This window comes from Oncorhynchus kisutch, linkage group LG13 (genome assembly GCF_002021735.2).
Source record: "Oncorhynchus kisutch isolate 150728-3 linkage group LG13, Okis_V2, whole genome shotgun sequence".
NCBI lineage: Eukaryota > Metazoa > Chordata > Actinopteri > Salmoniformes > Salmonidae > Oncorhynchus > Oncorhynchus kisutch.
Window position 1 is genome coordinate 71,389,645 of NC_034186.2, and position 12,016 is coordinate 71,401,660.

A 12,016-nucleotide genomic window follows, 5' to 3' on the forward strand; every position below is an offset into this window, starting at 1 on the left:
GACAACGAACCTAATCACACAGCCAAGACAACGCAGGAGTGGCTTCGGGACAAGTCTCTGAATGCCCTTGAGTGGCCCAGCCAGAGCCCGGACTTGAACCCAATCAAACATTTCTGGAGACCTGAAAATAGCTGTGCAGCGATGCTCCACATCCAACCTGACAGAGCTTGAGAGGATCTGCAGAGAAGAATGGGAGAAATTCCCCAAATAGAGGTGTGCCAAAATTGTAGCGTCATACCCAAGGAGACTCAAGGCTGTAATCGCTGCCAAAGTTCCTTCAACAAAGTACTGAGTAAAGGGCCTGAATACTCATGTAAACGTGATATCAGTTTTTTACTTTTAAAAAATGTATACAGACCTGTTTATGCTTTGTCATTAGGGGGTATTGTGTGTAGATTGAGGGGAAAAAACTATTTAATACATTTTAGAATAAAGGCTGTAACGTAACAAAATGTGGGGGGAAAAGTCATGGGGTCTGAATACTGAATCCGAGTGCACTGTATGTATGTGTATACACACAAACCATATATTTGCACTCCCACACTTTCACTACATCACACACACATACACACACACCTTTACACTCATTTACTGCTGCTGCTCTGTTCTTTATTTTACTCTTATCTATCCTGATGCCTAGTCACTACCTTGCCTTCATGTACATACCTCATACCCCTGCACATTGATCTGGTACTGGTTCTCCCTGTATATAGATCCACATCGATCTGGTACTTTCTGTATATAGCTCCACATTGATCTGGTACTGGTTCTCCCTGTATATGGCTCCACATTGATCTGGTTCTTCCTGTATATAGCTCCACATTTATCTGGTACTGGTACTCCCTGTATATAGCTCCACATTGATCTGGTACTGGTTCTCCCTGTATATAGCTCCACATTTATCTGGTACTGGTACTCCCTGTATATAGCTCCACATTGATCTGGTACTGGTTCTCCCTGTATATAGCTCCACATTGATCTAGTACTTCCTCAATATAGCTCCACATTGATCTGGTACTGGTACTCCCTGTATATAGCTCCACATTGATCTAGTACTTCCTCAATATAGCTCCACATTGATCTGGTACTGGTACTCCCTGTATATAGCTCCACATTGATCTGGTACTTCCTGTATATAGCGCCACATTGATCTGATACGGGTTCTCCCTGTATATAGCTCCACATTGATCTGGTGCTCCCTGTATAAGGCTCCACATTGATCTGGTACTGGTTCTCCCTGTATATAGCTCCACATTGATCTGGTACTTCCTGTATATAGCTCCACATTGATCTGGTACTGGTTCTCCCTGTATATAGCTCTACATTGATCTGGTACTAGTACTTCCTGTATATAGCTCCACATTGATCTGGTTCTCCCTGTATATAGCTCCACATTGATCTAGTACTTCCTATATATAGCTCCACATTGATCTGGTACTGGTTCTCCCTGTATATAGCTCGACATTGATCTGGTACTGGTACTTCCTGTATATAGCTCCATTCTTGTTTATATTATTTTATTTCTCATGTTACTATTTTATTTAGATTTTTAACTTCTTATGGCTGGGGGCAGAATTGAGTAGCTTGGATGAATAAGGTGCCCAGAGTAAACTGCCTGCTACTCAGGCCCAGTTGCTAATATATGCATATTATTAGTAGATTTGGATAGAAAACACTCTGAAGTTTCTAAAACTGTTTGAATGATGTCCGTGAGTATAACAGAACTCATATGGTAGGCAAAAACCAGCGAAAAAATCCAACCAGGAAGTGGGAAATCTGAGGTTTGTAGTTAAGTCATTGCCTATCCAATATACAGTGTCTATGGGGTCATATTGAACATCCTACTGCTTCCACTAGATGTCAACAGTCTTTAGAACCTTGTTTGAGGCTTCTACTGTGAAGGAGGGGGAATGAGAGTTGATTAAGTCAGGGCTCTGCCAGAGTGCCATGAGCTGATCGCGCGCTCACGTGAGAGTTAGCTGCGTTCCATCGCATTTCTACAGACAAAGGAATTCTCTGGTTGAAACATTATTGAAGATTTATGATAAAAACATCATTAAGATTGTTTCTATACTTCGTTTGACATGTTTCTACGAACTGTAATATGACTTTTCGTCTGAACTTTCGCCTGGACTTGCCCGCGCCTCATGAGATTGTTTACTAAACGCGCTAACAAAAAGGAGGTATTTGGACATAAATGATCAACTTTATTGAACAAATAAAACATTTGTGGAACTGGGATTCCTGGGAGTGCATTCTGATGAAGATCAAAGGTAAGTGAATATTTATAATGCTATTTCTGACTTCTGTTGACTCCACAACATGGCAGATATCTGTATGGCTTGTTTTGTTGTCGGAGCGCTGTACTCAGACTATTGCATGGTGTGCTTTTTCGGTAAAGCTTTTTTGAAATCTGATAGTGGTTGCATTAAGGAGACGTTTATCTAAAGTTCCATGCATAACACTTGTATTTTCATTAACATTTATGATGAGTATTTCTGTAAATTGATGTGGCTCTGCAAAATTACCAGATGTTTTGGAAGCGAAACATTACTGAACGTAAAGCGCCAATGTAAACTGAGATATTTGGATATAAATATGAACTTTATCAAACAAAACACACATGTATTGTGTAACATGAAGTCCTATGAGTGTCATCTGATGAAGATCAAAGGTTAGTGATTAATTTTCTCTCTATTTCTGCTTTTTGTGACTCCTCTCTTTGGCTGTGACTAGGTGCAGACCTAACATAATCTTTTGGTGTGCTTTCGTCGTAAAGCCTTTTTGAAATCGGACACTGTGGTGGGATATAACAAGTTAGCTTTAAAATGGTGTAAAATACTTGCATGTTTGAGGAATTTTAATTATGAGATTTCTGTTGTCTTGAATTTGGTGCCCTGCACTTTCACTGGCTGTTGTCATATTGATCCTGTTAGCGGGATCTAAGCCACAATAAGTTTTTAAACTCTATTGTTGGGTAGGGAAGGTAAGCAAGCATTTCACCGTGTTCGGCACAGTTGTAATTGGCGCATGCGACAACATTTTATTAGTTATTTTTCACATAATTCCATACAGAAACATAATTAAATCAGTAAACATATCAATAAATCTCAGAACGCAGTAAGATTTGACAGAAAATACGTTCTTACCACTGGAACCCCTCTAGTCCTAGAAAATGTATGTATAATAGCTCAGCAATCTAAACATACCAGTTAAAGAATCAGGGCCCAAAAAAATCCCTCATGTAATAAATGCCTGCATTATGTACATCCTATGGAAAGCATAGGAATACTGCTATGGCACAATTTCAAAGATGATTGTGACAATACAAAAGTCCTTTGATCCAAACCTCCTCAACACAAACCTATAGCCACAGTAAAACTACTAGAATACAACCACACCAGACTGACAGCTGAAACAGTGGAACGCCCCATCTATTCAAGTGCACATATTAGGCTACCTTCTGACCATAACATGTGACCTCTATCCAAGCGAGTACTACTACTGCCCATCGGCTATTGAACCAGACACTTAGCAAGCTGTAGTGACTGTCACACTGCCCTGTCACGCAGTATGAATGGTCACCGTGGCCGGGTTAACCTCCATCGGGGTGGTGTGGAGCCCAGGACCAAATATGGGGAACACTCTCTCTGTAAACTTGTGTGTGAAGGTGCACAGGTGCTTCCCTCCGTTGCCTGCATCCCAAAATGACACCTCCCCCTTATCCATGTTTAGCTTGACCCGGATCCTCTCTGGCCGCCTCTCCACGACCAGTACTGTACGTTGGCCCGTCAGGGCGTTGTACACCCCTTTGCTCAGCCCGATGGTCCACACGCCCCTGTCTGTGGACACGGTGAACTTCCTCTTGCGAGCCACAGACTCCTTACAGATTCCCAGGATCCACTTCGGGTTGTCTCCCACATGGACCTCCCAGCGGTGCTTGCCGGAGCAGAAGCCCTCAGCTCCAAGGACAAAGACACAGGGGTCGAAGCGCTCAGGGTTGTCCGGGAGAGACTGGCGCTCTGGGCTGTCCCGTACGCTGGCCAGGTCTGGGGACATGGAAAGCCAGGGAGAGGCTGTGTTAGGGTCCATCACCACTGGGACTGGAGAGAGAGAGGGAGACGTGTTAAGACACATTATGATTGAAGCATAACTGTTGCTCAAAGTGTTTGCTCCTTCATTGAAAACATTGATCCCGTACATGTTATATAGCCATCCACACCCATTTTATTGTGTGTCATAACTTATGTAGCAAGTTAGAACCCTAACCCTTCAGTACATGTACTCACTGCATGTGACGTGAGCCTGCATACTCTTCCAAATGCTGTAGCCCAGAGAGCCCACATGTTTGGCCATGTTCAGGAGAGCATCTGAGGGATTCTGGGGGTCTTCACGAGGCCACTGGGCTCTGTGAAAACATGACATCATAGAAGATGACCATGATATTAGAGGGAGGGTACCCGAACTGTTGGGCAACTGATAGGATGTTACTGTACTTACTTTTTCTTTAAAGCTGGGAAGTTCTGAAAAACAACACAATTGAACCCATTAGTTTATTGTGAATAAGATTGACAAATGCTTGCATTCAAAAATGTCTCACTGTCATGCATAGTGACAATGTACAGTTAGGATGAGAGAGGGCGACCCCCACCCCACGAGAGAGAGACCCATGAACCCCCACCATGAGGGAGACCCCTCCTGCTTACCTGCAAGAAGGGTAAATCCTCCGCCCCCATCTCCCTCTTTACTGTTTGGACCAGCTTAGTGAGGGCAGCGATGTCACTGGTCAAGGAGCTGATCCTTTCCTCCATACCGGATCTCTTGTCCTCCTCCTCGTCTGCCAGGGCCTTCAGCCTGGCAGCCTCCTCTACACACAGCACCTGACGGAGCCTCTCAAACTCTGCCTTGATCTGCTTCTCTGCCTGCTCTGTCTGGATCTGGGTACGAGAGAGGTTGGAGGAAGAGTGCCATTTGGTAATGATACTGACATACCTCTTGCAATTCATATCTCACACAACGTTACTCATCTATAGGCTATAATTATAGTTTCCTCTAGAGGCTTTCCTGGAGTTTTTCCTTGTCAGGACTCCAGGCCCTAGGTTTGATCTACAGTCAACTATTTTGTTATTTCAAAATTCTTTCTGGAGGCTCAAGGAATCTCAGTCTGTCCCTACCAGTCAAACAGGTTGGTTCACATATCTCATTACAGAACAATGATGAACATCAAACTGTTGGGCTCTGGATAGGCTACACATGTCTGGATAGAACTAGTGAGGGCATCAAAGAGCTCTAACAAATCCCATTATCTTACACAAAACCTTCACCATTAGTCATGGTCATGGATAGGCCCTACAGTGTAGATGTCAGCAGGTCAAGCAGATACAGTATTATAGTACCTTCATGAAATCAACTGTGTTAGAGTATTTATTTTTCATTCTCTTGAAGGTCTCCACTTTCGCCTCTAATATGTTGACTTTAATGGTCAGTTCTTCCTGCAATAGAACACATAAAACACAATTAATATGCATATTAGTTTGTGATCTAGTGACTACCAGATAATAAAAACATACAGCAACTTATTTTTCAGTATTGTTTCAGGTCCTAAGCTATTGGGTGTTGATTAAGGCCTTGTTCAATAATAACAATAGAGCCTTGTTCACACTACAGGCCATAAATGCTCAAATCTGTTTTGGAATACTGATTGTCCAAACACCAAGTTACAAGTGACCAAATTAGATGTGTGTGTTCAGACAGCAGTCATTAGCTGACATGGCTATGCTATTTGTCATAGTAACAACAGGTGTGTCCACAATGGTGTAGGCTGATTGGTGGTGGTGCTCATGGTTCCTTTCACTCAGAAGTTACAGTGCCTTGCGAAAGTATTCGGCCCCCTTGAACTTTGCGACCTTTTGCCACATTTCAGGCTTCAAACATAAAGATATAAAACTGTATTTTTTTGTGAAGAATCAACAACAAGTGGGACACAATCATGAAGTGGAACAACATTTATTGGATATTTCAAACTTTTTTAACAAATCAAAAACTGAAAAATTGGGCGTGCAAAATTATTCAGCCCCCTTAAGTTAATACTTTGTAGCGCCACCTTTTGCTGCGATTACAGCTGTAAGTTGCTTGGGGTATGTCTCTATCAGTTTTGCACATCGAGAGACTGAATTTTTTTCCCATTCCTCCTTGCAAAACAGCTCAAGCTCAGTGAGGTTGGATGGAGAGCATTTGTGAACAGCAGTTTTCAGTTCTTTCCACAGATTCTCGATTGGATTCAGGTCTGGACTTTGACTTGGCCATTCTAACACCTGGATATGTTTATTTTTGAACCATTCCATTGTAGATTTTGCTTTATGTTTTGGATCATTGTCTTGTTGGAAGACAAATCTCCGTCCCAGTCTCAGGTCTTTTGCAGACTCCATCAGGTTTTCTTCCAGAATGGTCCTGTATTTGGCTCCATCCATCTTCCCATCAATTTTAACCATCTTCCCTGTCCCTGCTGAAGAAAAGCAGGCCCAAACCATGATGCTGCCACCACCATGTTTGACAGTGGGGATGGTGTGTTCAGGGTGATGAGCTGTGTTGCTTTTACGCCAAACATAACGTTTTGCATTGTTGCCAAAAAGTTCAATTTTGGTTTCATCTGACCAGAGCACCTTCTTCCACATGTTTGGTGTGTCTCCCAGGTGGCTTGTGGCGAACTTTAAACGACACTTTTTATGGATATCTTTAAGAAATGGCTTTCTTCTTGCCACTCTTCCATAAAGGCCAGATTTGTGCAATATACGACTGATTGTTGTCCTATGGACAGAGTCTCCCACCTCAGCTGTAGATCTCTGCAGTTCATCCAGAGTGATCATGGGCCTCTTGGCTGCATCTCTGATCAGTCTTCTCCTTGTATGAGCTGAAAGTTGAGGGACGGCCAGGTCTTGGTAGATTTGCAGTGGTCTGATACTCCTTCCATTTCAATATTATCGCTTGCACAGTGCTCCTTGGGATGTTTAAAGCTTGGGAAATCTTTTTGTATCCAAATCCGGCTTTAAACTTCTTCACAACAGTATCTCGGACCTGCCTGGTGTGTTCCTTCTTCTTCATGATGCTCTCTGCGCTTTTAACGGACCTCTGAGACTATCACAGTGCAGGTGCATTTATACGGAGACTTGATTACACACAGGTGGATTGTATTTATCATCATTAGTCATTTAGGTCAACATTGGATCATTCAGAGATCCTCACTGAACTTCTGGAGAGAGTTTGCTGCACTGAAAGTAAAGGGGCTGAATAATTTTGCACGCCCAATTTTTCAGTTTTTGATTTGTTAAAAAAGTTTGAAATATCCAATAAATGTTGTTCCACTTCATGATTGTGTCCCACTTGTTGATTCTTCACAAAAAAATACAGTTTTATATCTTTATGTTTGAAGCCTGAAATGTGGCAAAAGGTCGCAAAGTTCAAGGGGGCCGAATACTTTCGCAAGGCACTGTATATAGCAAGCTAAGGTGACAACAATGTCTGCCGGGAAAGTTTGATTGTTGTAAGCATTAACTTGGGGAGAGCAATGGCGGAACCAGAAGCAATGCTTGATTCTGTTGGTGCGAGTGAAGACAGATATTTCCGTATTCCAATCATTTCCTCTAAGAACGGAGCCAAAAGGACTAAAGTTGTAAATCAAGATAAGCCTCGGTATGATAATGCCTCATTCCTTGTTGGAGTGCGATTCATGAGCAAGGATGTTTTTTGGGGAAACCCGTTTGGTCACAAAAATGGTGAAGGATGCATTGGGAGAAGTGGAGTCAGTCAGAGTGACCAGGAGTGGTATGATGTTGATTTCATGTGTGTCAAAGGAACAAAAAGGAGAATGCACAAATTATCGACAGACAAAGTGGAATGCAATGATTATCGGAGTAGGTCACCAATAAAAGGTGTCATATCTGGCATCTCTATGGATATTGAGGCTTCAATGGTTTAAGATTAACATGTAAGGAATAGTTTATTCACGTTGCTTAATCCGCACGGTGAATGGAAAGGAGGAAATCCTTTGTGTTATTGATGTTCGATGAAGAATTTCTCCCAACCCATGTAAAGCTGGGATATATGAGATATGTGGTGCGAGTTTATGTACAAAAGCAACTTCAATGTCATAAATGTAAAAGGTTTGGCCATGTGTCAAGTGTTTGCAAACGGAATATCATTGTTGAAGAGTCTGAGGATGCACAATGTTGCCATTGTGATGGGAATCACATCCCAGAGTTCCCCGAGTGCCCTGTTAGGATGGAGGAGGTCGAAGTAGAAAGGATCAGGGCTGTTGAAGGTCTCCTATGCAGAGTCAGTGAAAATTGTCAAAGCAGCAAGTAGAGATGATGAAGCTATGGCAGTGGATGCCCATTAGTCTGTGAATGTCAGTAAGTTGAGAGATCCTGAAACACTAATCGTGAAGAATGTCGATTTTGTTGCGTTCATTGCGCAGGTGATTAATTGTATAGGACAAACAAAACCAAAAATAATCTAAATATTGTGAAAGCGGCTAAGAGGTTCTTATAACGCCAGGATTTCACATCTGAAACATTGCAGGGAAATAATGTCTGGAGACACATCCCCCTCTCAGGCCCTAGAACATGTAGGGTTCTGAGTACATTTTGACTAAGTGAAGGAGTCCATAGACTTTTATGTTTTTTAAAGAATAATATGAGTGTTTTATGTATTATTATTTATTTTCGTTGTCAGTTCTATCCCACCCAGTAGGTGGCGACAATACACCTTTCGGATGTAGTCTGCCAATAAAATCTTGAAGAAGAAAAAGGCCTGAAGAAAAAGCCCTGCCATGGACGTTTCCCAGTTGCTTTGAATGTTCAAAATCATAGTGTAAGAACACGCTTAACTCCTCAAAGGACAAGACGATCAAACGTTTTGGCTAGCCACTGCAGTTCATACAAGTCGCATGGCCAGGAATCAGATTTGTAGCTGACTTCAAACCACCTATCAAGGGCAAAAGCAGTGAGGGAGGAGAGCCCTTCTCAAATGAACAGTTATCTGCAGCGCTTGGTCATGTTGTCAACAAGGCAGCATGTTGCATCGTTCAGAAACATACAACATATATTTAACATAAAATAAAATGTTATAATTTTCAAACGAGTTTTCATTGGAAATGCAGATAAAGCGCTATTAAACGCAATCGCGTTGCATGTTAAAACACAGCATTCTATTAATTACTCCACGTTCTTAACCTGTCACTTTTTTTTTTGCCAACTTCGCCGCCGGCCAGACCCGGGCACCTGGCTCAAGCCCCGGAGGAAAACCGGTTCCAAAACGAATGCAATCACTTTTCACCCAAATCAAACCCCTCTCACCTGGGAAACCCGGCCCAGATAATCAAATCTCCTCACTTACCTTACACAAAGGCGCGCCCTTGTTGAGTGGCAGTAGCTCGTGAGTTCGATGTAGAGTGACACAGTCAACGCACACGGGCTCCTCGTCCTTTACGCAGTAAAGTTGAAGCTCCAGACGGTGCAGGTTACAAAGAGGCACGTTATTGATTGCGTTCGGTCCCCGCCAGCGCTTCTCCTTCTGAAAGGACTCGGTAGCGGCCATCAGCGCCCGGTTAGAGATTGGTTGCTCCCCGTCACAGCTCTTCCTGCACACGGGACACCTCTGCACCATCTTTCGGCTTTGCTCCAAGCACTCATTGCAGAAGCTGTGGCTGCAGGAAAGAAGCACGGGCTCCCGGTAAAGATCTTTACACACCGGACAGGTGAGATCTTCCTGAAGGAGGTCTGGACCCTCTGACATCTCCTCATTCCAAGCACATTCAGCCATGGTGTCGCTGTCGGCCATACAGGCCCCTTCTGAAAACGCGTAAAGTTTACTTTCGCTTTCTTCAAAATGCTCCTTTTATACGCTGACTCTTCCGTTCTGTTTGACGGTTTACCTTTATTGTTTGTAGGTTTGTTAACACCAACACAAAACTTCAGTTTGTAAACAGGTAAAATGTGCCTTTTTCGAGAGCCATCGCTTACAGTTCCAACTGTAACCTCCCTTCTGACTTCCTTCCGCAATGGAGTGGGTGTGTGTATGGTGCGCACCTTCCTTCTTCGATGAGCTTTAAAGGCGGTTGCCACCCAATAAACGTTGCATTACCGCCATCTACTAGACTGGAGTACTACTTTCCTTGAAAAAATAAATGAATAAACAAATACCCTACCATCTAACACTACTCTCCAATAAAATAATACAAAAATAACACCACCCTACTCCACAATTTAAATCTATTTAGTCCTACCTCAGGCCAACAACCTGAAAGGATGGGACACCACTTAACACACCCTGTAACTCTGATGTCAAGTCTTGCACACCCAAATACATCTCTGCAGCTGCCACCACAACCTCAATTTTCTGTGACTTACATTCCATCCCTGCAGTACAGTTGATAACCATTGATTTAAATGCTAAAAATCTAATCTTACTGAAACATCACTTGTTGGCCTATCCCTCTGTACTGGTACAGATCTACTACACACCACTCCTCTCAGGATCCCTCCCCTTGACCCATCTTCCACACTGCCTCAGCATTACAACTTCTGCACTACTCTAACCCTGGAAACCTCAACCTGCCTCTCTCTCACGGGACATTTCTCGCACGGACTTTCCCCAATGCTACACATTCCTTTGTCTCATGCCCTTCTGCACACTTCTCACATCTAGTAACCTCCCTCCTACACATTGCTTTCACATGCCCACAAGCTTGACACCTGTAACAACATAATGTATTCAGCACAAAAGCTTGTGCAGGATAACTTACATATGCTAACATCACTTTGTCAGACAAAGACTCAACATCAAAACTCAAAAGAACAGACAATGTTTCACCACTCACACCACACTGTCTGTGTCGCACCAAATGAAGAGCATCAAAAACCCAGGGAATCTTCCCCTTCAGTTGGTCAACTTTTACATTTACTATTACCCCAGCAATCACTCCTTTCAATGGTGTCCTTTTCTTGAGACCATTCGTTTAACTCGGAGCACCTTTTCCATCTGACCAGCTGAAACACAAACAATTATCTCAAAGACCACTTTTGGTTACCCTCACCGATTTCACACACCCTGAAACCACAAATGGATCAGCCAAAAGGCAAGGGTCCACTTTTTCCTAACACTTTACTCCTACTGTCACAGACTCATCTCTATTATGATCCTCGGTGCAAGCCTCTGGCTCAGAGAACTTTACCACACCTACCACCTCCGATACTTCGTCCTCATTCACTTCCATTTCTCCTCCTGTCTTCAGCTCATTCTGCTTACACTTTCTACCATTCTTCTTTAACAAACCATCTCAACTTTTTCTGCCATTTTTAACCAACTCAAGCTCACTGCACAATGGTCCCTAGCGGAGCTTAGGGTGTACAACCATGTATTATACACGTTGCTATTGAATTGGTACATGTAATGCAATGTAAAGTATACATGATTGAATGCTGTGTCAAGATGCATTTCATTGTATACATTGTGCCAGCGGGTAAATTGCTCCTGTCATTGCTGTCTCCCCCTTTTCCCCCAATCCATGTTATCCTCCTAAATGGATTTAGGCCTAGAAATAGACTACATGTATGTTCATGATCAATATTTTCTCTCCAACAGAGGGAGCCCAAACATTTGATAAATTATGTTCATAATTGCTCATGAGAGTTTTACCATTGTTTGTGATTTATGAATCACATTTATTTAATGAAATTGTGAAATAATGTTTCCAGTATCAAATATTTCTAAATGCAAAAAAATGAAATGCACATGATATCATTTTTTATTATTGTAAGTATATTTGCATTACAAATCAGTGACAGTAAGACCTGAGTTCCACATTATGTGAATGCAAATGTCTCATTGTCGATCAAATGATCTTCATCTGCTGGATGAGTCGCTCCATGGCTCCACTCTGCGTGTCCAACACCATGGAAACTATTTCCAATAATAAACACTTATTTTATACCGGTTCTCATTATTACCAAAAACAAAT

General features: G+C 42.5%; 1 protein-coding gene across 1 annotated transcript; it reads right to left on the reverse strand.

The window, feature by feature from the left end:
- Positions 1-3,009: 3,009 nt before the first annotated feature.
- Positions 3,010-10,081, reverse strand: LOC109878894 (zinc-binding protein A33). The gene is made up of 6 exons (XM_020471095.2): positions 9,394-10,081; positions 5,397-5,492; positions 4,707-4,937; positions 4,501-4,523; positions 4,290-4,408; positions 3,010-4,103 (listed from the first exon to the last, which is right to left on the reverse strand). Exons 1-6 carry the CDS (start codon positions 9,835-9,837, stop codon positions 3,565-3,567), a joined length of 1,452 nt encoding a protein of 483 aa, XP_020326684.2. The 5' UTR covers positions 9,838-10,081; the 3' UTR covers positions 3,010-3,564.
- Between the last annotated feature and the right edge of the window lie 1,935 nt (positions 10,082-12,016).